General features: G+C 40.6%; 1 protein-coding gene across 7 annotated transcripts in view; it reads right to left on the reverse strand.

Annotated features, from left to right (window-relative positions):
• The window catches only part of NFIA (nuclear factor I/A), a 355,589-nt gene that overhangs the window by 105,714 nt on the left and 228,256 nt on the right, over window positions 1-21,619 (reverse strand). For all 7 annotated transcript variants that reach the window (XM_010582306.1, XM_010582305.1, XM_010582311.1 and 4 more), the window contains one exon: window positions 9,277-9,342. In XM_010582306.1, coding sequence (XP_010580608.1) covers window positions 9,277-9,342 — 66 coding nt within the window. The remainder of the gene's footprint in view (window positions 1-9,276; window positions 9,343-21,619) is intronic.

A 21,619-nucleotide genomic window follows, 5' to 3' on the forward strand; every position in this document is an offset into this window, starting at 1 on the left:
CCTCTCTTTGCTTATGTACGCAACTTCAGATTTACAAAATTAAGGCTACTTGGAAAGCACCTGATTAACCCATGAATCTGCAGCATACACAGATATATAGATTTCTTCTGAATGTACAAGCCGAATATGAGTATGAAGGTTGGAATACATTTGAATGAAAATCACCTTGTACCTGTAAAACCAGGTATGATTCATCCAGGCACAATACCACACACAGAAACCAGAGGAAGGTGTGAACTAACAACATACATTTTCGTAGGGTATATATGTATATTTGGAAAGGCCTAGAGTCAACAGAATACCTCCTGCGTTGGTCAGGAAGTCAGAACAAAAGAACACATGAGCGCGAGTGAGAAAGCACGATCCCTTATCGCAGCTCTCAGCAGTGGCCCCGTGCTACACTGACATTCACGGCCGAATGAACCGAGCTCTGCCCGAAGCAGCAGAGGTTTAGGTGCCGACGGTCCCAAATACGGTGAAGGGTAAGCGAGTACGTAGGAGGAAAAATACGGTTTGTTACGAAGGTCCAGGCTGGCTGCGACTCGAATCGTGGGGGACCTCTGATGCTCTGGGTGGACTTGTTGAGCATCAGAAAGACGTTCCCCCTCGGCTGCCGGAGACAGGCAGTCTGCCACCCGCCAACACGCCGCCGCCTCCACCTCAAGCGGGAGAGAAGGACGCTGCGGCCAGCCGGCAAACGCTGCCTTCAGCCCCTTCTGTCTCCCGCAGCTTGCGCAGGGAGAGAGCCAGCGCTTCACCAGCTCATCTGCAGAGCACAGCTCCCGGCACACATTTTTAACTTCCAGTGGTTTGACCACAGAGGGCAAAATTCTGGCCGGGGAGTGCTTCCGATCACATGAGAGCAGCGGCGAGTCAGGCTGGATTTTGCTGTTGCGATCTCTGAGTGGAAGGCTCCCACTCACTTCAACAGCCGACTGGCACTGCTGCAAAGAGACACTACCTAAATAGATGTGAAGTAATGAATACTTCGGATAAGCGACTGATTTCAGAGTGTGCTTTTATCCACAGGCCCTGTATTTATAGTTCAAGTCTTTTCAATTAATACGCACACCCTAAAAGAATTAAACTACTAATTATCACATTTTACCGTGGTTCACAGAACTTTCATCAGATCTAGTAAATGAAATCACGAGTTCAGCAGAAGAAGCTTTACTGCGCCAAATTATGTCAAGGGTATATCATGTTGATAATAAAAGATCACTTGGTTGGAAGCCTAACCTAGAAGGTTGGGGAGGCGTAAAAAGTTCACATTTTGGATCATGCAGCTCTGGTGTGGGCGTTTTGTATTTTTTTTCTTGGTTATTGTGGAAGGCAATTTTCCTGCAAGTAAAATTTTCCCTTTGTCTTACATTACAGGCATTAGGAAATTCTTACATCGAAAGACAAATAGATAGGTTTGGGGTTTTGTTTTGCAAGTTAGGCCTTGGCATCGCATTCTCTTCCCACTAATAAACTCCCCTCTCTACTGGACAGAAAATTAAAACGATGCCCACACCACAAATAAACATCTTTCCCTAAGTGCCCAGCTTCTTGGTGGGCAAGCATGGTATTCAAAAGCATCCTTCAGCCTGTGGTCTGCTCAGGCAGTAGCAATTACTCTGATGCAACTCAACTCTCAGCTGTTAATTAAACAGCAAGTCTCTCAAGAAGACATACGAAGAAAAAACGGTTGTAGCGAAAATTGGAGATTGCTCACAGCTCCAGCAGTCCTTCCCAGGACCCCAGGAGGACTGGCTAAAGTTAGCACCGAGGCACCTCTCAACATGCAAAGGTGGGACATGGGTAGAAGGGGCCGGCATGGGGTCAGTACCCTGCCATGGCTGCCTGCCCCCAGCCCCGTGCTGCAGCAGAGGAGGGGACAGCAACCTGACACTGCTGCGGGGCAAAAAAGAAAAGCCTTGGCCCTGCAGATCGAGGGAGGGAAACTCACCTCACTGAGGCACGGGAGCTTCCTAGGAGGGGGCTCCTGGCCAGCCCATTTCCAAGCTGCCCTCTAGATGGCCCTTGCTGTTATCTTGCAGATAAATGTATGTGGAAAGGAATGGAACGGAGCAACAGAATAAAAATATATTTTGAAATGACTTAGAATAATCGCAGCTGTATTTATGCACCTTATCCACTGGGAAGGTTCATTGCCTTTTTCCTGTACACACATATGGAGAAATAAAAATATATACTCTAGCCACATTTTTATTTCTCCTTTCCTTTGCAGCATTCAGCCACTCCAAGCGTAATGAACGTTTCATGTCTTTCAAGCACTGCTTTGTCATGCTATAAGCATTCATTTCATGCTTTGAATATTTCCTGTCATACTCGCCTTGGATGAATTTTTTGTGGGAATGCTTTGCTTGTGAAGGTTAATGGTTAGCAGCAGTGAAAACTGAAGTCCTCTGTCAATCCTCAAGTCTCAAACGCTGCAGGTCACTGATGAGAAAGGCTCTCCACTCGGCCAGAGCAGAGGCTGCAGAACTGACCCTGATTGACGACTGCGTATCTTGCCCAATTGACAGTCAACACCCTTCGCTGTTGCCATCACAGGGTCCCCTCAAGAGAGTGCCAGCTACTGATAAGCAGGCTAAATCCTGAGCCTAGCAGAGGACCTGCTAAATCCTGGAAATGTTGTAACCGTGCCTCACAATCTGGACCACAAAATCTTTTGACTTTGAGCGCGAATCTCAATGAAAATATGGTAATATAGGAAAAAACGGTGTTTTCTTTCCTAATTATTCAGATGCTTCTTCATGACAATCATGAAACTGGCTGGGAAATACAGCTGGATGCTGCAAAGTTTCAGTTCTAGACTATTATGATTAAAATACTGTATTTCTAGTTCTTGTTGGAATCTATCTGTAATGAAATAAGATGAAAAAAATGCAAGACTAAATCACACACAAGTTAAATTTATAACCAGACATATCTGCTTTTGTTTCCTTGGGAAACGCTGGCTCTCAGAACTGCCTACATGCACTCTCCCTCAGGGGGTGATGAAACACAGGTTGGACCTCATCAGACCTTCGTCAGCTGATGGGTCCTGTTAGGGTCAACAGCCGATTCTGTCCAGCCCGGAGGAAGGCAGAAGAAACCAGCCCCACAAGGGCTCCCCTGCTCTGTCAGAGCTTTCAAGCCCGGACAAAGTTGCCCATTGCTGTTCCCGGCAGACAACATGATCCATAAGGGTGCAAATCCATTCAGAATTTGGTCCTGGCGAGTTACAAAGGTGCAAACAAGCTGACATCACCAGGAGCTTTGACTTCAGCGCCAGCTATGAGATTCCTTATTGAAAATGCTAAGGGCTTTTTTTTTAAAGCTTTTTCTGAAGCAAAGTTAATTTTAGATTAGTCCCTCAGGCTGTGATAACTCCTCAGTGTTGCTCTGTAAACAAGAGAGGAGAGTCTTCTTGCATTTATAAGATTCTGATGCAAATGATCCCATGAACAAGAACACTAATAAAAGCTGCTGTTACTGCATTGCCCTGTTTGCAGCTGTAACTGATAGAAAACTTTCTCTGCAAGGCTTGGTTATCTGCTGCAAATGAGGTGTTTCAGGAATGTCAGTCATTTGAGACGGTGTCCTTTCTAACAGTACCAGTTTCAGCATTGTGTGTTCAGAGAACTGCTCATGCCTGTGCACTCCTCAGGAGGGAATTAAGGGGCCTATCCAAGGACAGCTGATCCTCCAGACACCTCAAGTGCTGCAGCACCTCCTTGGTGAGTAAGTGTAAAGCTGGTTGGCATCAAGTTCAGTCACAACAGAGACCCACAAGGCAGCTGGACTCCACCTGAACTAGTGGAGATGGGAGGTTAGCTGTGGCCTGAGAAGAAGGGATGGCCTCGGAAGGCAGTACATGCCTACTAGTTAAAAATTTGGCTGTTGAAGGGATCGGAGGTCTCTCAGCTACCATTTAACTTACAACGTAGTTGAGTGGTGGGGATAACCACAAAGAACAACTACATTTTCTGCCCCTCTCAGCTTGCACAGTGAACTCCGCATTCGAGAAGAGTGCCTAACCCTCGGGCCAGGCGGGCACCACTTCCACTGGCTGAAGCTACCCCACTGCATGGAACAAGAATGCCAGGTTTGGGGACCAGACAGAAAGCATACAAAAGGGAGCTGGACTCTGCAGCCTGTTAGTTAAGGCAGAGAGGTCTTTCCACAAGCTGCTTTTGCATTTTACCAGGTTGCGCATAATCCCCTCCTTCCTTGCAGCCAAAGCTGCATTACGCCTGCCATGACCAGCCTTGCCTAGAGAAGAAGAAAAGGAAACTTTTCTTTGCATATGTTCCCACTATTGCCTTCTCTTTCCCGCACAGCTTGAGGACCAGAATTTCTTCCTTTATGTTTTTAGGCATGGAAAAGTAAGCATATACTTACACATTTTTTTAAGGTTTAATACGCAAGTCCAGCCCTACTTAAGCAAAGAATTCACAGATGATATTTACAAGTCCAGTGTAATTACTGCAGGGTTGAAAAACGAGTTCTGTGAGTTACGGTACATCATTGTTTTTCTTTTTTCTTTTTTTTTAATGTTACAAAGAACAATGTGCCTTTCATTTCCTGCAGTGCTGTTAAGGTACTTGCAGCTCAAAGCAGCAAGAATACATTAAAACTAAAAAGCATTTGGTTTGGGCATTAAACATTTTTATTTTTTAGATAAATGCCTCTCCCTCTACAGAAATTGTTTGAGCAATGAATTTGGCACACATTTGTAATCAGCTGTAATAATGAATGTTGTCTTGCTTACTTGAAATGGGAGAATTTACCAACTTCTTTAAAAAGAATTAGCTAATCTACAATTAAAGTGGTGTGCTACCAACTTTGAATTATCAAATCACAATACCACATGCTCGAGAGACATCAGTTGTCTGTAGAAAATGACACAGCATTCTTCTGCTTTACACAGCACATTTCATGTGTACCTTTACGCTGCAGTTATTAATTCTCCAGGACTACCACATCAAACACAAACATTGCCTGGTGGATGTCTGACATCCATTTACTGACAGCAGTAAGACAGCACTGTACCACAATTATTAACCAGTTTGTGCTACACCCTCCTTGCCTTTCTCCAGAGTTAAACTGCTGGAGCAGAGCAGGATTTGACTTTTAATATTCAATGAATCTCTGAAAGCTAGAATCACAAATATCCCCACTTTGCAGACAAAAAGACTGAAAAGTTTTCCTACAAAAGTTTAAAATAATCCTACTTACAAAAAGAAAATCTCTCCAATAGCCGTTTCCACGACTGAAAGAGAGAATAAAAGCCCTAGAGAGAGTCCACGGCAGTGCTGAGCTGGGAATTCAGTTGTTCCTGATCCCCAGGCATGCAGTCACTTCACTACATCAGACTAGCCATTTTGTCATCCTCAGTTCACTGAAAACTAGTTTGTTTATAAAATACAACACCAAACCAGTGCATTTAACAAGCTTTTAAAATCAATAACCTTTTTTTTTGATTGGGTGAATTGCAAAATCTCTTTGCGGTGCCAACTGAAATGAAGCTTTTACATACCATTAGGCAACTACAAAAGTGGGGAATTTTCCACACGGGTGTTCCACCCAGCTGGTCAGAAAAAAACCTCATTTGAGCAAAATATCAGGACATCGGAACATGTTCCTGCCTTTCAAAAGAAGTTGCTGGTCTCTTTCATCATCCCTCCTGCAAATTTCCTCACCCACATAACAAACAAATTCCGGGTTTGCTTCCTCTCCTCGAGAAGCTCTTTCCCATGCTAATGGACCTGAGAGACAGCAGCACCGTGCACACCATTCGGTTACATGTTAGCTTTACCCCTCGTTCCAGGACAAGACATCTGGACCTTGGACCATGGATGCACAAACGAGCCCTGTCTCGCCTGCATGTTCGCTTTTCGTGACCATTATGCTGGATCTCTCTCTCTCTCTAGAAAAAATAAAATTGCTGTAAATTTTTGCAGTAGTGATCAGGTAAGTGACTGCCTGAAAACTACTGCAGTCTAATGAAGGCTGAAGAAAAGGCTAGAGATGGTGTTAAAGCCACCACTGAGAGCAGAAGATGTCACCATCTTCTCTCTCTGTGATGATTCTGCTCCAGAAAATGCAACTGTAAAGCCCACTAGAAAAAAGGAGTGGCTCTAAAAAATAAAAGCTTTTTTTCCCATGAACTTCACTTTAATGAAGGTTAGACATAGAGGCTTTCCAAAATAACACATACAATTTAGAATGATAAATTAAAATCTGTAGTAGGAGGCCTTCTTTTTCAGGGCTGTATAGTTGACCCTTTTGAACCTACATTACTCAAGGTATGCAAAATATATGTGTATAATAAATAGCTCTAGAATTTATGGAGTGGAACAGAAAGGATATTAACAGGCAAGTAGAGAGGCTGTATAACCCTCACAAGGCTTTTAAAGATTTATTTTTTTTAAATGAAGGAATGCATGCATGTAAAAGGTAGTACTTAATCGATACACTCCTTTGTGCCTTTCAGAAACACGCAAAATTATCCCAAATCTGCCCTCAATCTGGTCATTCTGCTGTTAGCATCAGTGGGAATAAGATTATTCACAATACTATTTTTCTTTGATTTCAGAAAAAAATTTCACTCTGTGTGGGTTCATTCCCACTCTCAGTAAAATCAATTACGAGACTCCCATTGACTCTGGAGGGATTTGGATCAGGCCCTGTGGAAGTGGGTCTACAGCAAGTGTAGAACAACGCAGTTAATATGATTTATTGTGTCCGTTTCTGTGCGTGCAGTTTTTCATTTTCTAAAGCCTGCAGTTTTGCTTTCATCCTCACGTTCAGTAGATAAGAGCTGCAGATCTGTGTTGATCTACACACTGGGTACACTGCAAGCTGGGGGTTGTGTGTGCTGAGAATGAGCTCAGCGTCTGCCCAGGGGGAGCAACCCCTTTAGGGCCAACAGACTGCATTAGATGCATTTGTAAAGAAAATCTCCCACACAGGCACAGCAAAAGGTGTGTAATCAGTTAGGAGGCTTCTGCTGTGGTGGGGAAAAATACCCTTTAGTAAAACCGAGAAAAAGAAAAATCCTTTTCCTGTTTATTAAAAAAAAGTACCTTTTGCAGGTCACCAGTAAAGTTCCAAGAATTCACTAAAAGCTTGTTTTACAAGGAAGACTTAGGCCCCAAATCAGAGATATTTAATTTCACTAGGCTCTTACAGATTTTACATTATTAAACACCAACATTGCTGCTTTTCGGGGCGGTTGTTGAGTAACAGGCTTCCTTAAGACTAAGAAACTGCAGGGTAAGAAGAACTGTGGTTTAATAGCTGTGAAAGAATATTATCCAAACACGAAATAATAACATGCTTGGTGCCTAATACATTCTAAATTAAAATATGATTTAATAAACATAGGCAACATATTCCCCACAAAAAAAAAAAAATAGCAGAATTGGCAGAACAAAAATCACAGTTTAGTCATTTCTTCTCTTAACCTCGCCATCCTTTGGCTACAGATTAGAATTTCTGTGAACAGGTTTGATAAGGGAAATTAGGCACTGTCTTTCAGAAACAACAGAAATGTTTTAGGATGGTATGTTTAGAGATGAGCAGCACAAAATCTATCAAAATATGAAACCTTTCATACTTCAATGGGAAGGAGATACAGGAACCCCAAAAGCCAAAATCTTCCCAGCCCAATGAGCCCCATGTTCTATGTCCTATGATATATGCTAGTATCTTAAAGTTTTTTTATGTACCTAAACGTCTTCTTCTTCCCTTAATTCTATCTGCTGTTTAAACCCTGATCCAAATGCAGTCCGGATGTGAATGCAGCCCTTCAACCTCACTCCCACTTGCAGCTTCTTTGGTTGCTAATAAAGTCCCTGAAACACACACTGAACATATATACAGCTCCAGGGATTTGAGGCAAAAGCAGTTAGTTGCTCTGTGAAAGGGCAATCACAGTTGTATTATTTTAGATACAATATTTCTACATGAGATAGATTTGCGTATCCCCCAAATGGTGACAGGTTTTAGAGACATAAGTCCTCCACACAAATTCTTTTCTGCGTATGCACAGTAGACCCCAGTACAGTGGATCCCCCATCAACATTTAGGTCTTATAAAAAAAAAAATCTGGTTATGGATAAAAAAAGTCAAGAAAAACTGTTAATAATAATCACTTTCACTTTTGGAGACAGTATTTCTAAGTCCTAAATATAAGCAGTAAAACAAAACTCAGTTGCTGATGGGCCAACAAAAATTGTTGAGGTCTACCTTACTTAAACATAAAAAGGAACAGAAGCTGTTCCCTCACACACATACTTAGGCTTTCACATACAGTCCCTACAGAAATTCACTATTATTGAACAAATTTTTTTCAGGCTGCTTTACAAAGCAAGCCATTGGTTCAGTAGAAGCTATTGCTTCTACTTTAAAACTATCCCAGTTCAAAGAGTATTAGTGTTCCCAAAAGTCACAGTCCTGCTGCTACTTCCACATAAGCTCAAGCCGCTGCCACCTGAAACAATGATATTGCGAACATACAGAGAAGAAGGAGCAACAAGCTCTAGCTGAGCCTCCCTGACCTGCTTACCCATAGTATCTACAACCTTTAAAGCACGCCAGTGAAAAAATACAGACAACGCCAGTAGCACCTGTATCAGTCCCGCAGTGGGTACCTGCCGGAGTAGCCAGTACGTTTATAGGTGTGCGGTCCTGCCCTGAAATGGCAATGTTTAGGAGTGTTGTTGCTCAGTTTTGCTTAGCAGATTTTTGCAGTAGAGAACGGGTCGGCAGAAACATATTTCAAAGCAACCATTTTGTTTCGCGGGACTATCTGAGATCCTGCACTCTAAAATGATGGCTGGCTACATACCGAAAGTTAGGTACTTCAGTGTGTCATGTGAGAGCATCAATAAACAAAATGAAGTTAAAAGCACATAGATAAAACTGAAAGCGATGAAGCACACACCCCTAGGGGGTCATGACTCACGGCCCAGGGATTGAAAGCCTTTGCTACGGTGGAATAAGGATAAGGGTTGCATACAGCAGGCTCTTTAATGGCATCTCCCTAATTAAAATAATTTTTAAAGGAAAAAAATATCTCTCTGCAGGACTGGAGAAACAAATGCTACCTTAGATTAGTGAAACAGTAGCATTTTAACTATGAGGAGAGTACACAACCTATTTGTAGGTATCCCATGTCAATTATTCTGAATAATCTTTTTAATTAGACATAGGAAAAAAATCTTTATAAATATGGGCTGTTTTAATATCCCAAAGCAGGAGCAGCAGGTAAGAACTTACCATTTTCTGGCTGGTCCTTAATATCAGCTTCACTTGGCTGGCTGGGACTTTCAGATTGACTTGAATCTGAAAAACATAAAATACAGCCAAAAATTACAGGGTCTGCTGTGGAAAATAGATCAGAGGCGCCAGACTTCCTCAAAAGGCTGAGAGTACAAACTAAGGACAGGAGTGTTGCACTAGGACATGATAATGCAAAAGTCCTGTGCCTAGGTAATATTTTTGCTAGAAAAAAAAAGGGAATCTTGTTTACGGCACTACACAGAGTGCTTGGTGTGTGTGTGTTAGCATAAATTAAGCTTTGAGAATCCTTCTTTTTAGAGAAGGCATATTTAAACTACTCTCCTACATGTTTTTTATAATGCAGCCTCTATGTTGTATACAAACCAGAGCCTTAATCCAACACATAGTAAAGTCTCAAAACATATTTTCAAGCAGGCTTATAAAGGTAACTAAGCAACACTACAAAGTCGTGGAGATTGTTGTCTACACATTTCTGGAACGAAATATGCAAAACTGATAGAAGAGCTGATTTTCATCATAACTTTCACAGTGGTTACAGTACTATGAGATCACTGAAATGTATGGCGTTGTCCCTGATTTGCAGTGGTATAAATGAGACCAGATACTGGATGAACTGCTTTAGAACTTGTGCAAATAACGGGTCCTACAAACTCCCAGCTAACACTCTCCAAAGAACACAATTTATTTGCCTAAAATAATAAAATGACCTATAAAAGGATATGTGTAAATATAATTTTTTTCATTTTTTACACATTATTAACTCTAGTTTATGTGAAGATGATCACTCTTTCGTTCAAAAATTATTCTTAGTAGAAGCTTTAGTCAAATAGCATTTTCCTTCTTAATTATTTCTATCACTATGAATTGGGAAAAAAAGGTCCCTTTTTACCTGTGTGGAAAAATATTTTTTAAAAAAATCCCTCAAATTACTTTTTTTGCAATAAATACAAATAGAAAAAGATTTCTTCCCCCCTCCCCCCCCGAAATTGTTCTGTAACTTATTGATCCCATTAAAAAAAGTTTTTGCTGTGAAACAAAACTTAGGAAATGAAACCACTTGCCACTGCATCAAAACCACCCCCAATCGTGGCAAACCTATTTTCTGACTTCACCTTGACTTTGCAGAGTTTAGAATTAGCTGTCTGAAATTTGACCACATTTCAGAGAGAAGTCAATGCAAGATCAAAAGGTCATGACACTTAACTGTGATTAAATTGAAAATCTTACTTCTATTGCAACAGAGTGATAACACCACCCCTTCTTTTTCTTTGAGGTATTAATAGCGCTGGAAGAAGCAGTACTACTAGTGACCTTGGGTCAAGCAATGCTAATTTATTGCTTTAAAAAGGTTCCTTGCTTTTAAGCAAATGAAGATTTTAATTACCGCAGAGCACTATAAAGAAAATGCCTATTTTAAATATTCAAATTTTTTTTTACCTGCTGACTGTATGCATTAGGTATCATTCAGAAGCTTAGAGGACAATCTTGTATAAATTAAAAACTACAAGTAAAAAAATGTGCTCACAAAACAAATTTGGATATATTTCAGAATATAAACATTCAGAATATTTAGCAAAGAAACCTTCAGTCCAGATACTTGTATTTAAAATCAGTGAAATTCTCCTAAAAAGTGATATGTTTCCCAGTGTGTCCAGAATCCATTTTCTCTCTTTTGTATTTATTATTTTTAACAATTTCTCCAGTGAAGCTCAGTGAAAAAAATTATTCTCACTTCTGCAATTTTGTTTTAAATATTGATCTTCTGAGTTATCTTTAACTGAAGCTCAAATCAGTGACAGCAGATAGACTACCGGGTAATATGCACAGTGCTGTTATATTCTGGACACTAGATTTTGGCAAGAGGTTTCACGTTTCCAATACCGCAAAGGTAGCAACAAAGGTAAAATATTAGGAATGTAAAATATTTAGTTAACATTCAAAGTCAACATTCAACGGATTTCATTTTACAGGGGAGGCATTAGGCTTTTGCTTTTCCTCCAGCAAGCCATAGTTCAATCAGCATTTGGGCTTTATGTTTAAAGTAGGGTCAGAATTCCACAAGAACTTATATATTTGAAAAAGTTACTGCAGAAATATGGGACTCAAAGCATGTTTTCCTTGCAAAATTTTAAACGATCCAGCGAAGCAGCGAGAGGGACGAGGGCTCAGTGGCAGCCGCAGGAGCTGGGCTCGGTGCTGGCGCTTTCAGCCCCCAGCCTGGCACCTTCGCTCCCCAGCACAGCCCTGCAGCCGGTGGGCAGCACACAGAGCGGGAGCTGCTCCTGGATTTTGAGAAACAAAGTACTTTTGTTTGTGTCGAGTGCTGTTTTTCCAATGCCAAAGCTAGTGGCACAAGAGAGACTCTACTGGCTGTAGGACATTTGTTTGAATACGGAATCTTAACTTTCTTCTTTTATTACTCTGGCTACTGCGATAACATTTTTCCTAATTCTGTTTTCCTGTAACCCACCCCTTCTGCTGAAATTAAATATTAATTTCTAAAATAGACAACAAAGGCTTGAAGCACTATTCTTCATGGAGAGGCATGGGGCAATAAAATGCAGGATGAGGTAGAATTAAAACCAATCTATACAGCGGTAGAGATCACGGGAGGCTACTGAAAACACGTACTGGGCAAGCGTATGCTCAGCATTGTTATGCAAGGTGGCATCTTGTGGAAACCCCAGATAAGAAGACTGAGTTAAGGCACTTAGCCAAAATGTTTATATGCAGAATTTTGCTTCCCTGATTTTATTCAGATGCCGCAGATGATCCGGTACATATAAATGTGCCGCCACATGGTTAAGGGATTGGCAAAATCAGAGCCGTTGTATTTTACAGTCTTGCCTAGGACAAGAGAGTCTTGCTCAGCCTCCACCACTCGCTCTCTGCTTTTTCAGCAGTTGGCAGTAACTCCTGTCGGGGCTTTTTTTGTTGTTTTGCACATGGAAACTTTAAAATTCCAGTTTTCTGAATGTTTAGTGTTTTGCGGGCTCGGCTACAACGGGAGGGGGAATGTCTGTCCTGCTGAGTCAGTTAGCCAAACAGGTGACCGGAGGAATAAATTAATTTTTGCCCATACATAATTGATATAAATGGAAGATCGTTTTCATAAGCATTTGCATTAAATCAATAAAATCACTTACTATAGAGCAGTTTAACAATTCATTTGATTTTCTCTTTTCTATATATTTGATAGCCACTCTGCAAAACAGTATACACTTTATGCCTATTTTCTTTAGCAACAACACTGCCAGTTAAATTCTACCACCTGCAATAATTAGAGCCATTGGAAAACATACAAAACAAAATATACAGTAGATGTGAGCCCCTCTTGAATCCACGGCCCCCTGCGGCAACGAGTTTCATTGGTGCCTTAAGCTAAGGCTGGTAGGAAGCCAAAGAATCTGTATATTACAATAAAGTGCATGTTATTAAGGGGAGGATTTAAATGATTTCAGATGGAGTTGGAAATATTATAGTGAGGAACCACTATTAAGCTTGCTGATTTAAAAAAAAAAAATCACCAAGGAATCTAGTTTTATATTTAAGGAAGCTTAACCTTGAACAGCACAATGGGTTTTATTTGGGGGCTTTTTTAGCTAAAGAAAAGTTAGTGGTTGGAATTTTTAACCCTGAACTAGCTGGAGTTAGCGTATGTACACTGGAGTCAAGGTTACTGGACAAGAGAAGTTCAAGGGGATCTGTTATCAACAATAATCATGGGGAAACAGGATAAAAAGCATGTCGAAGCTATTTTACTCTCTACTTCCAAGAATCAACTATGATTAAGGGATAAAGAAAAAAACCCAACAAAACAGGCTAGTTTTTCCAAAGTAGCATTTCCTACTATGTCTCTATTCTCTGTTCCTCTTTGGATCTGTTTCTTAAGCATATGCTACCCCTGTGCGACCGAGGTGGTTACGCCTGAGACCCAGGTCTGCCTGATCTCAAAGCATAAGTGGGCAGGGACCTTCAGCTCCAGGACAGAAGCTCTGGACTTTTCAATATGCAATTTTCCTTTTCAGCTGCAGCAGGAGCACAGCTCCAGCCGGGCTGCACTATGGCTGCGTGGAAGCAGGGCTCGCGGCGCTGGAAGGCAGCGCTCCATTGTTTGGAAAGAATAAAACCTTCCCAGGAAAGTCTGGCCCGTGGACAGGACCAATGTCAACAGACTGACAATGTTGTTCTTTTTTGTAGACCGTGACAGAGACGGTGAAGAGTTGTTACGCTCCTCCACCAAAAAAGCCTGCTTCGTGTGTCATGGCACTTGCCAGTGCTAAACCACTTCATGGCTACCTGACCAGAAAATGGGATGTTTTCTTGGGCACTCGCACTTTCTCGACACGCCGTGTTTTCCAGAGCATGCTGAATCCAGCCTGGGGTGGCAGTGACCAACAGGGACCGGCCTTACTGTCTCCTGGTCTGCACAAACTGAATTAATGGGTGTCAAGATTATTTTTTACCTACGTAGAGCCAGCTCCCACCAGAAACTGAGCGCTTGCTAGCAGCCAGTGTGCTAACTCAGGTGCAGATGCATCTATCCTCTAAACAGTAAAGGTGATCCCCACATAGCGGAGAAAAAAAATTACCAGCGATGCCAGATGAGCAAGGCTGTGCTGCCACTGCCCATGCTGAGCCCGCTCTGCAGCTAAATAAAGCGGGCTCCCTCTCCTCCGCTGCCAGCCCGGCACCTCACAGAAGCACCGCAGAAGTGCACAAGTTAAATTTTCCATTCATATCATGTTTTAGGGGGGGGAAATATTGTATAATAAACTGACATATTTTATTCAAGTTTCAGAGTCCTATTTGTAATAAAAAATTTATATGGCTGGGTTGTGTTCATGCAATAAATTTTTCATCTATAATTTTGGGCATGGATTCTACCAAAGATTTATATACGTAAAAAAAAAAATATCTAAATCATGCTCCTTTGTATACAGTCTTACATGGTGAGCTTAAGGGATTTACAAACAGAAACCAGCACCAGGACTGAGGCTTTTTTACACCCACTTTCCCTTCATTATACGTTATAATATAAACACATAGGGATTGCTCCATATATGCTACAATTATTATTTACGGCTATTTTGGTGGCTACTACTATTTCTTTTAAGGAAGGCCTGGCTCTCTGTTTAACTCCAGCCATCGCTTTCAAGTCAGCTTTTATAGGGAGTTCAAAGTGCTTCATTATCATACACCTCACCGTCACACATGTACATATCCATACCAGATTTCCAGTTTTATTTTATACCCCCCTGTACAGTACACCCCATCCCCACAGCTCTCGAATAAGGTTCTGCAGTGGTAAAATCCCTGCGGTGCCAGCCTGTTTTTTTTTATAAGGCGAGGACTCTTAATTCCTGTACACTGGGAAAGAGATTATCTTTGATAATGGAAATGTAAATCAAAGCTTGCTGTTGTTTATTCCAGACAGACATTTGTGTGTTAAGTCTGTTTATCAGGCAACACTTTGTCTAAGCCAGGAAGTAGTCAGCCTTTGTAACAAGATGTATGCAAATGATTTTCCCATGAGCCCTTGCCACAAAACTTTTGTGGCAAAAACCCTCCTTGTTACTTCACCAGTAAGACGCTACTAAGCTACCCCGTAAGTAGACTAGCAACAAAACAGCTAGCTAGACTATGCTGATGAGTTTGAATGAGACCAAAACATGTGCCCACAGTCTGTTGCTCGGTATTGTAAGCAGACTTTGTGTATTACATCTGTTTATCAGGCAACACTCTGTCTGCTGGGGCGGCTTTGTACCAAGGTAGATGCAAACAAAGATTTCCACAACTCCCCAGCTAACTTTTTTTGGACGCTGAAATTCCCGATTACTTTCCTCGTCGTAGGAAACAAGAACGTGAAACTTCACCGTGAGGCTGCGAGACCCGAAAGCTGTATCAAAATGGTTTCATTTTAAATCAACTTTCTTTGTTCTCACAAGCCCATAAATGATTTACTGCTATCGTGTGATAGCCTAGAATGTGGGGAATCTGTGTATTCCCATATTTGTTCCTTGATATTACAAACAAGTATTTGATTCACTTCTAAATGTTTGTTTTTAAAACAGTTTACAGCCTTTGATTCCTGCTTACTGATTCATTTCTGGAACATTTTCTATTTATTTCTTTGCAGTAGCAAACGTTAATTTTGACTTAATTCAAATTGTCATCAAAGGCTTCCTTAAGAAATCCCACAGCACAGATTTTATTTGTTATAATAAAATATTCTTAAAGTAAACATCATGCGACTGTGTTTTTTTAATTCCAAGAGATACAAAAATCCGTTACCCAAAGGATTCAAACTGGTTCAGCCCTTTTTCCTAGACAAAATAAACACTTTAGGACTTTACTTGTTTGTATTCTCCTCAGTGGTGCTGTATGCATCACCAGCTAAAAACAAAGAAACTTTTAGCTGCTCAGACAAAATGCAGAAGCTCCCCAAACAACGAAGCGGGGGGGTGGGGAAGCATTCAGAAAGTCTGACAGTCCATTCAATATAGGGATGATGGCCATAATGCATCCAGGGTCCCCTTGCTAATTAAATATGCATTGGCACAGTTTTGATCGATGCAAGCCATGGATCAGATGACACACCTGCAAAATCTTGAGCCCAGAGCTCCCAGGAAAAGGAAAATACAGGCTGTCTCCTTATCTTTGTTTTCAAAGGCTCTCAATTTCTGTGCTTAGATATCTAATTTAATTCTCTCACCCCTCAGCAAACTGGATTAGGAAAGTCAATACTGCCATTGTGCATCGACAGGAACACACAGCTTTCCTTTTATTCAATTTAGCCATGACCTTTAGACAAAGATAATGACAACTGTCTAAAAGTAAGGTAAGGCCTGAAGGAAGACCCTGCAGAGGGGCCCCCCTTGCTTTCCGACACTCCTCCACCCGGGAAGAGCCCACCAGACATGGAGCAAATTCAGAAATAAATTTTCTCCCCAGACTGCAATGACTAGCTTGGCGGAGCGGCACCCTTGGCCACGAAGGGCTCTATCCCACCCCGAGGAGCTGGGACACCTGGCTGCCGGCACGGGACGGCGGCCGGACCCTCACGAGCTGTTTGCCAAGAGATGGCAATGTCTCTGGAGGAAGCGCTCATGTCAACACCAAGAGCCGAGCATTTGCACGAAGAGGGACTGCGCTGTCCTATTTTTTCTGTGGCTGTTAGGGAAACAGTGAAATGGAAGGGTCAGGCACTAATTTCTAATTTCTGGCTCCGATACTTGGGAGGAATTGTAATCCTAGAGCTAAGTGCACGGTGCAGAGAGCCGCACACAACCGTGCTTCGCTGCGGCAGAAAGAGGAACCGGCACGCGGATTTTCCTGGAGCTGAGCTGAAGCCAATGGAAATGACATTACTTTCCGATAGGTCTCGCATCAATATCTTTACCAGCCTTCCTACATTAGATAGCATCTTTCTAATACATCTGTAAGGAAAGTACAGAGAACATGCTCTAAGCTAACGAACAGCTATCAGACAGTAATCCACTTTGGTACCTACAGATACAGGTTGTACCTGAATCAGTGATTTAGGCATATAAAAATTCATATTCATTGAGTAGCCTAGCTCCACAAAATGTTAGCTTCCATGCTGCACAATGTTTTAATTCTGCAGTATTTTTTTAGCTGCATTTAAAAATATACTTGGCATTTCTAGCTGTGGACCAATATTTTTCTCATGTCTTTTTATACAGATTTGGAGGGAAAGATATTTGTAATGGAAAAAAATATGTGCAAAGTTGGATTGCTAAGTTTCTGTAATCTTGGGAAATAAAAAAAAGCAGCCTATGTAAGAGCTACAAGAAACCATATGGATCAACAAGAGCTGCCCTCATATCCCTGGGAAATATAAATTAACCTACATTTCATCATCATAAACCCCAAAATAAAAAATCTAATTAGAGTCTCTACCCTCAGATTCACTTCTAGAAAATTTGCTTATCCCCCTCACAAAATGATTTACAGTACTTATATCCATTTCTTCAGAGTGATTTAAATTTATTGAATCATTTCAATTTTTAGAGAGCTTCCATTTGGATCTGTATGGGTTTCTAGACATATGCGGTGCTCAGTTATTTAAAATTAATTGCAGTACAATAATTTTAAATTGCTTCACACTATACGAATCTCAAGTGCTTTGAAATATTTGAACCATTCTATTTAGAAGCCATCAAACTTCTGAGCACATGCATCAAAGAGTTGTTTTAAAAGCCGAAGGGCCGTACTGATGATCCCAAAGTGCAGGTGAGCACGGCTTTGGGCATGCTCTGTGCACACGGATCTGAATTTATAGAACAATTCAACAAATTTTGCCCGAATGTCAATCTTTAATTAACAAAAACGGATTCTGTAATAATTTCAAACCACTAAAAAATTTCTAAAACTAGAAAAGCACTGTTATAAAATAATGGCATACATTAAAACCATTATTACTTCTAATGTATATTTATAGAACATCCTTTTATCCTGGAAATTAAAACATCTTATTAACATTAAACTAAGCTTTACAATACCTCTGTGGGAAAGGTGAGCATAACTATGCCCACTTTACGCAGGGATGAAGGAGGCACATAGAGGTTAAGTGATTTACCTTCAGAGGCACAGTTACTAAAAGGAGTAAAAAGCACGGGGCTGAGCTCTCAAGCCGCTGCTCTAGATAATAAAGTATCATTCCCACCAATACAGCCATTATAATGGCAACGGCAGTATCTGCTTAGGAAGACTTCAACTACATTATGTAGAAAATTACTTGGTAGAGTGGATCCAAAGTCACCTAGAAGGGATATGTCCAGTCCTCTCAGCTTCTGTTTTGCTTGCCTTTTTTTTTCTTATTAGGTATTTTGAAAAACAAGAAATAATTTCTGCATTTCTCTCCAGAGGATTTTCTAACTCACTCTAACACTAACAACCATAGTATTTAGGGTCACTAAATAGCTGGTTTTGCAATGCTTGACTTCATGTATAAAGGCAAGTGAAGATGAAACTGTGTGATGAGCAGATCTGGAAGCTTTGGTCAAAGTCTCCAGGTCTGCTTCTGTGCAATTTTACACTGGTGAGTAAACCAACATCAGCAAAGCAGGATTATGTCCACCATATGGTGAGACTCCATTGGCGGTAGTACAGTCACCCAATTAATCTCTATCCCCCACCATCCCCTTGTTATTTATTTATTGTGACAAACTCATCCTTATGGGACCCAAGGCAGGGAGCTGCATATTCCCAGGCTATTCTCGTCAGTGCCCATCCTCATTCTTTATCTGCGCTGCCCAAGCAGTAGCTGGCGGTCTGGTACCTCTCCTCTGGCCAAGACGCACGGTGCTACAAGGTCACAACCAAGGAGGCTCTCTAGATTTTCCGTAGCAGACAGGAATAAAGAATCTTTCGAACCTGCCCTCCGTCAAAAAGCCAAATAAACCCCATTCCCTGACAATAAGCACAGCCTTGTTAAACTGCTTTCCAAAGCTTGCCTTTCTAACATCACACGAATAACCTAGCTGTTTCTGGAGACCATCAGAGTGTTCATATATATTTCAGTCTGTGCCTCTTGCTAAGGTCTCTCTGCAGCCGGAGCCATTCAGGACTTTGTCAGCCAGCAAAAACAAAGCAAAACCTTCACCAAATCAACAAACTGGGCAAAAGCCCTCACCTCCTCCTTTTTCAACATCTCCTGCTTCTTTCTCCTAAAGGACAGGTGTAAAATTTTCCTATGATTAACCAAAAAGTCAGGTAGGAATCTATACATCAAACAGAATAAAGAATACTTACAAAGAATTACTATCTCAAAGAATGGGCCTATTTTCCCTATTAAGGATTATTCTATTTCAGCCAGGGAAAAACAATGTTGATAATAAAAATATGTGTGATTATTTAAGGAATAAACAAAAGGTGAACTAATATTCCGTGGAGTTTTTGTCAGTAACAGATTAACATCAAGTCACAGATGGGGCAATCTGAACAAAGTTTAGGTACTATTTTTTTATTATGGATCTACACTAGCAGCCCCATTTTCACAACTCTCTCTCATTTTGATGTACCTGACACTTTTCCTCTTGGCTCCCATTTCAGCCCCTGTTAAGTACATACTTGGTTATAGTGGCCAAATTTTTTTAATTTTTTTTTTTTTTTCTGGCAGATGTCTTTTCCTTGTTCTGTGCACTCTGAGGAGTTCAACGTGGCATGTGAAAAATTTCCATTTCAGGTTTTCTTAAGCTTTATGTAAAATCAAACTGCTGGCAAAAATATATACATATATAAAATTCTAGAGCCAAAAAAGCTGCTTGATAGTTCCCTTTCCTCCCTCCCTACCTTCCTCTCTCTTGCCTTTTTTTCTGAAAATAATTACAGAAATATTGCCATCAGCCCAAAGCCTTTCCCAAACTGAAAAGTCAGAGGATTTTGCCCACAAAGAATTGCCACTGATTGCCGCTCCGTGGATATGTTTCTACTCTCACAATATTGTAGACTGCAAAGAAGAACAGAGAATTACCATAAAAATCAGGACGTGTTTTGTTGCATCAGTATCATGTTGGCATCAACAACATAGACTCGAGCAGAAAAAAAAGCAGCCTTTTGGTAGGCAGCCTACTTGTTCTGTGTTTCTGCTGTGTTTGTAAGCCACGCAAGTGGAAGATAAAGTTAAAACTCGGAGAGAAGTAACATCCTGCAGGCTCGGTACAGAGCCACCACACTGAGTTACAGCAAAATCTAAGGTACGATTGCCATAAATCATGGAGAAATGGAACTGTAGCTACGTCTCAAAGGACAGTGGATCATTACAAGTACATGAAAGAGTTGGGCATATATATATATATATATGCCCACATATATATGATAGGATTCCCTTCCCCACACACACATTGAAAAAGATTAAGCTTAATATGTTGACTCTGAAAATACAACCAAAAATCCATTTTCACTTGGTCCAGTGCTGCAAAACTAAATTTTGAGATAAAAATTAAAAATAGAAAAGTCCAGAGCTCTCAAAACCCATAGCTACACCGTGTAGACAAAATTTTAATCAAACTTTTAAAGCCATGGTTATGATCTGATGAACAGACAGCTTGACTTGATTACATTTTTAAGTTTCAGTTTCTATTTCTGTTTTAAGATGAAAAAGATCATAGAGTGTCAGAAATTTGAATACTGAATAGCAAAAGCTCTTGCAGGTTTAGAAAGCATATAGAAAAGCTGGCAAAAGAAAACGCTATTCCATCGCCACCATCTGCTTTCTGGCATATTGAAGAAACTTTACTAACAGCAACATTTTCTTGCATTAGAATATCTGCTAATTAGTTTTGTTGTATTTTTTTTTTTTAAATTACCTTTTACACAGAAGGCAAATAGCCAGTTTTTTTGGCTGGCTACACCTTACACCATGTCTGATAACATTTCACATTAAGTTCAGTTTACCTCACATTTTTCTACCAAAATCCTATCTTTAGCATAGTCAAAGCCTGCAAAAACTTTGCCTTGCTGAGACTAAAGAAAAAAACATCAAACATACGAAGTGTTAAAAATCGCTGAATAACTCAAAGGAAAAAAGATAATTTTGAAGGCGTTTTGGCTGAAATCTATTTTCCTTTGAATTGCATGAGTGTTTTAAAATGTTAAAAACACTACAGAGTGACTAATGAATGTAAAAGAATGATAAAGAGTATGGGTCCAGTTATCAGTGATGTGCCTAAAACAAAATAATTTTGGACAGTCTGCCATGCAAATATTGACTAAAATGTCATAAATAATGTCTGCAACAAAGGGGATCCTGCAAAGGAATATTCTGTTGTACTTAATGCATTGTAGAGTGTGCCTTTTAGCAAGCAGTACGTTACAGAGCCTGAAAACTTCAGTTGGACAAAAAAAGCTAAAATTTCCCAGATAAAAATACTACTAATGTTTTTTTCCAGAAACAGACCTCCAAAAGTTAGGGGTACAGCATTACATTTGGAAAATGGTTCACTTAGAACCTGACTTTTCAAAAGAAACGAGTTGTCCAAAAATTAAAAATAGACCAAATGTATCCACCTCATTGACTTCTGACTATTTCCTCTGCCATTTTTAACAGTATTTTCACCCATTTATTTGCTGGCAGGGCAGAGCCTGTTTGCAGGTCTTTATCATACTGTACTGAAATAAAATGCAAAGACATTAAGTCTACCACTGCCCTGGGCCAGAACTGAGACATGGCAAAGATTCTGTTCAAGAACTTCTTAGGACCTAATTGTGTCTCAGTTGCAGAGTCCAGCTGCACTCTGCATGTAGGGTTAGAAATAAAAATGCAGTCCTGCCAGAATGATTGCAACACACAATT

This window comes from Haliaeetus leucocephalus, unplaced genomic scaffold (assembly GCF_000737465.1).
Source record: "Haliaeetus leucocephalus isolate CR32 unplaced genomic scaffold, Haliaeetus_leucocephalus-4.0 Scaffold848, whole genome shotgun sequence".
Lineage (NCBI taxonomy): Eukaryota > Metazoa > Chordata > Aves > Accipitriformes > Accipitridae > Haliaeetus > Haliaeetus leucocephalus.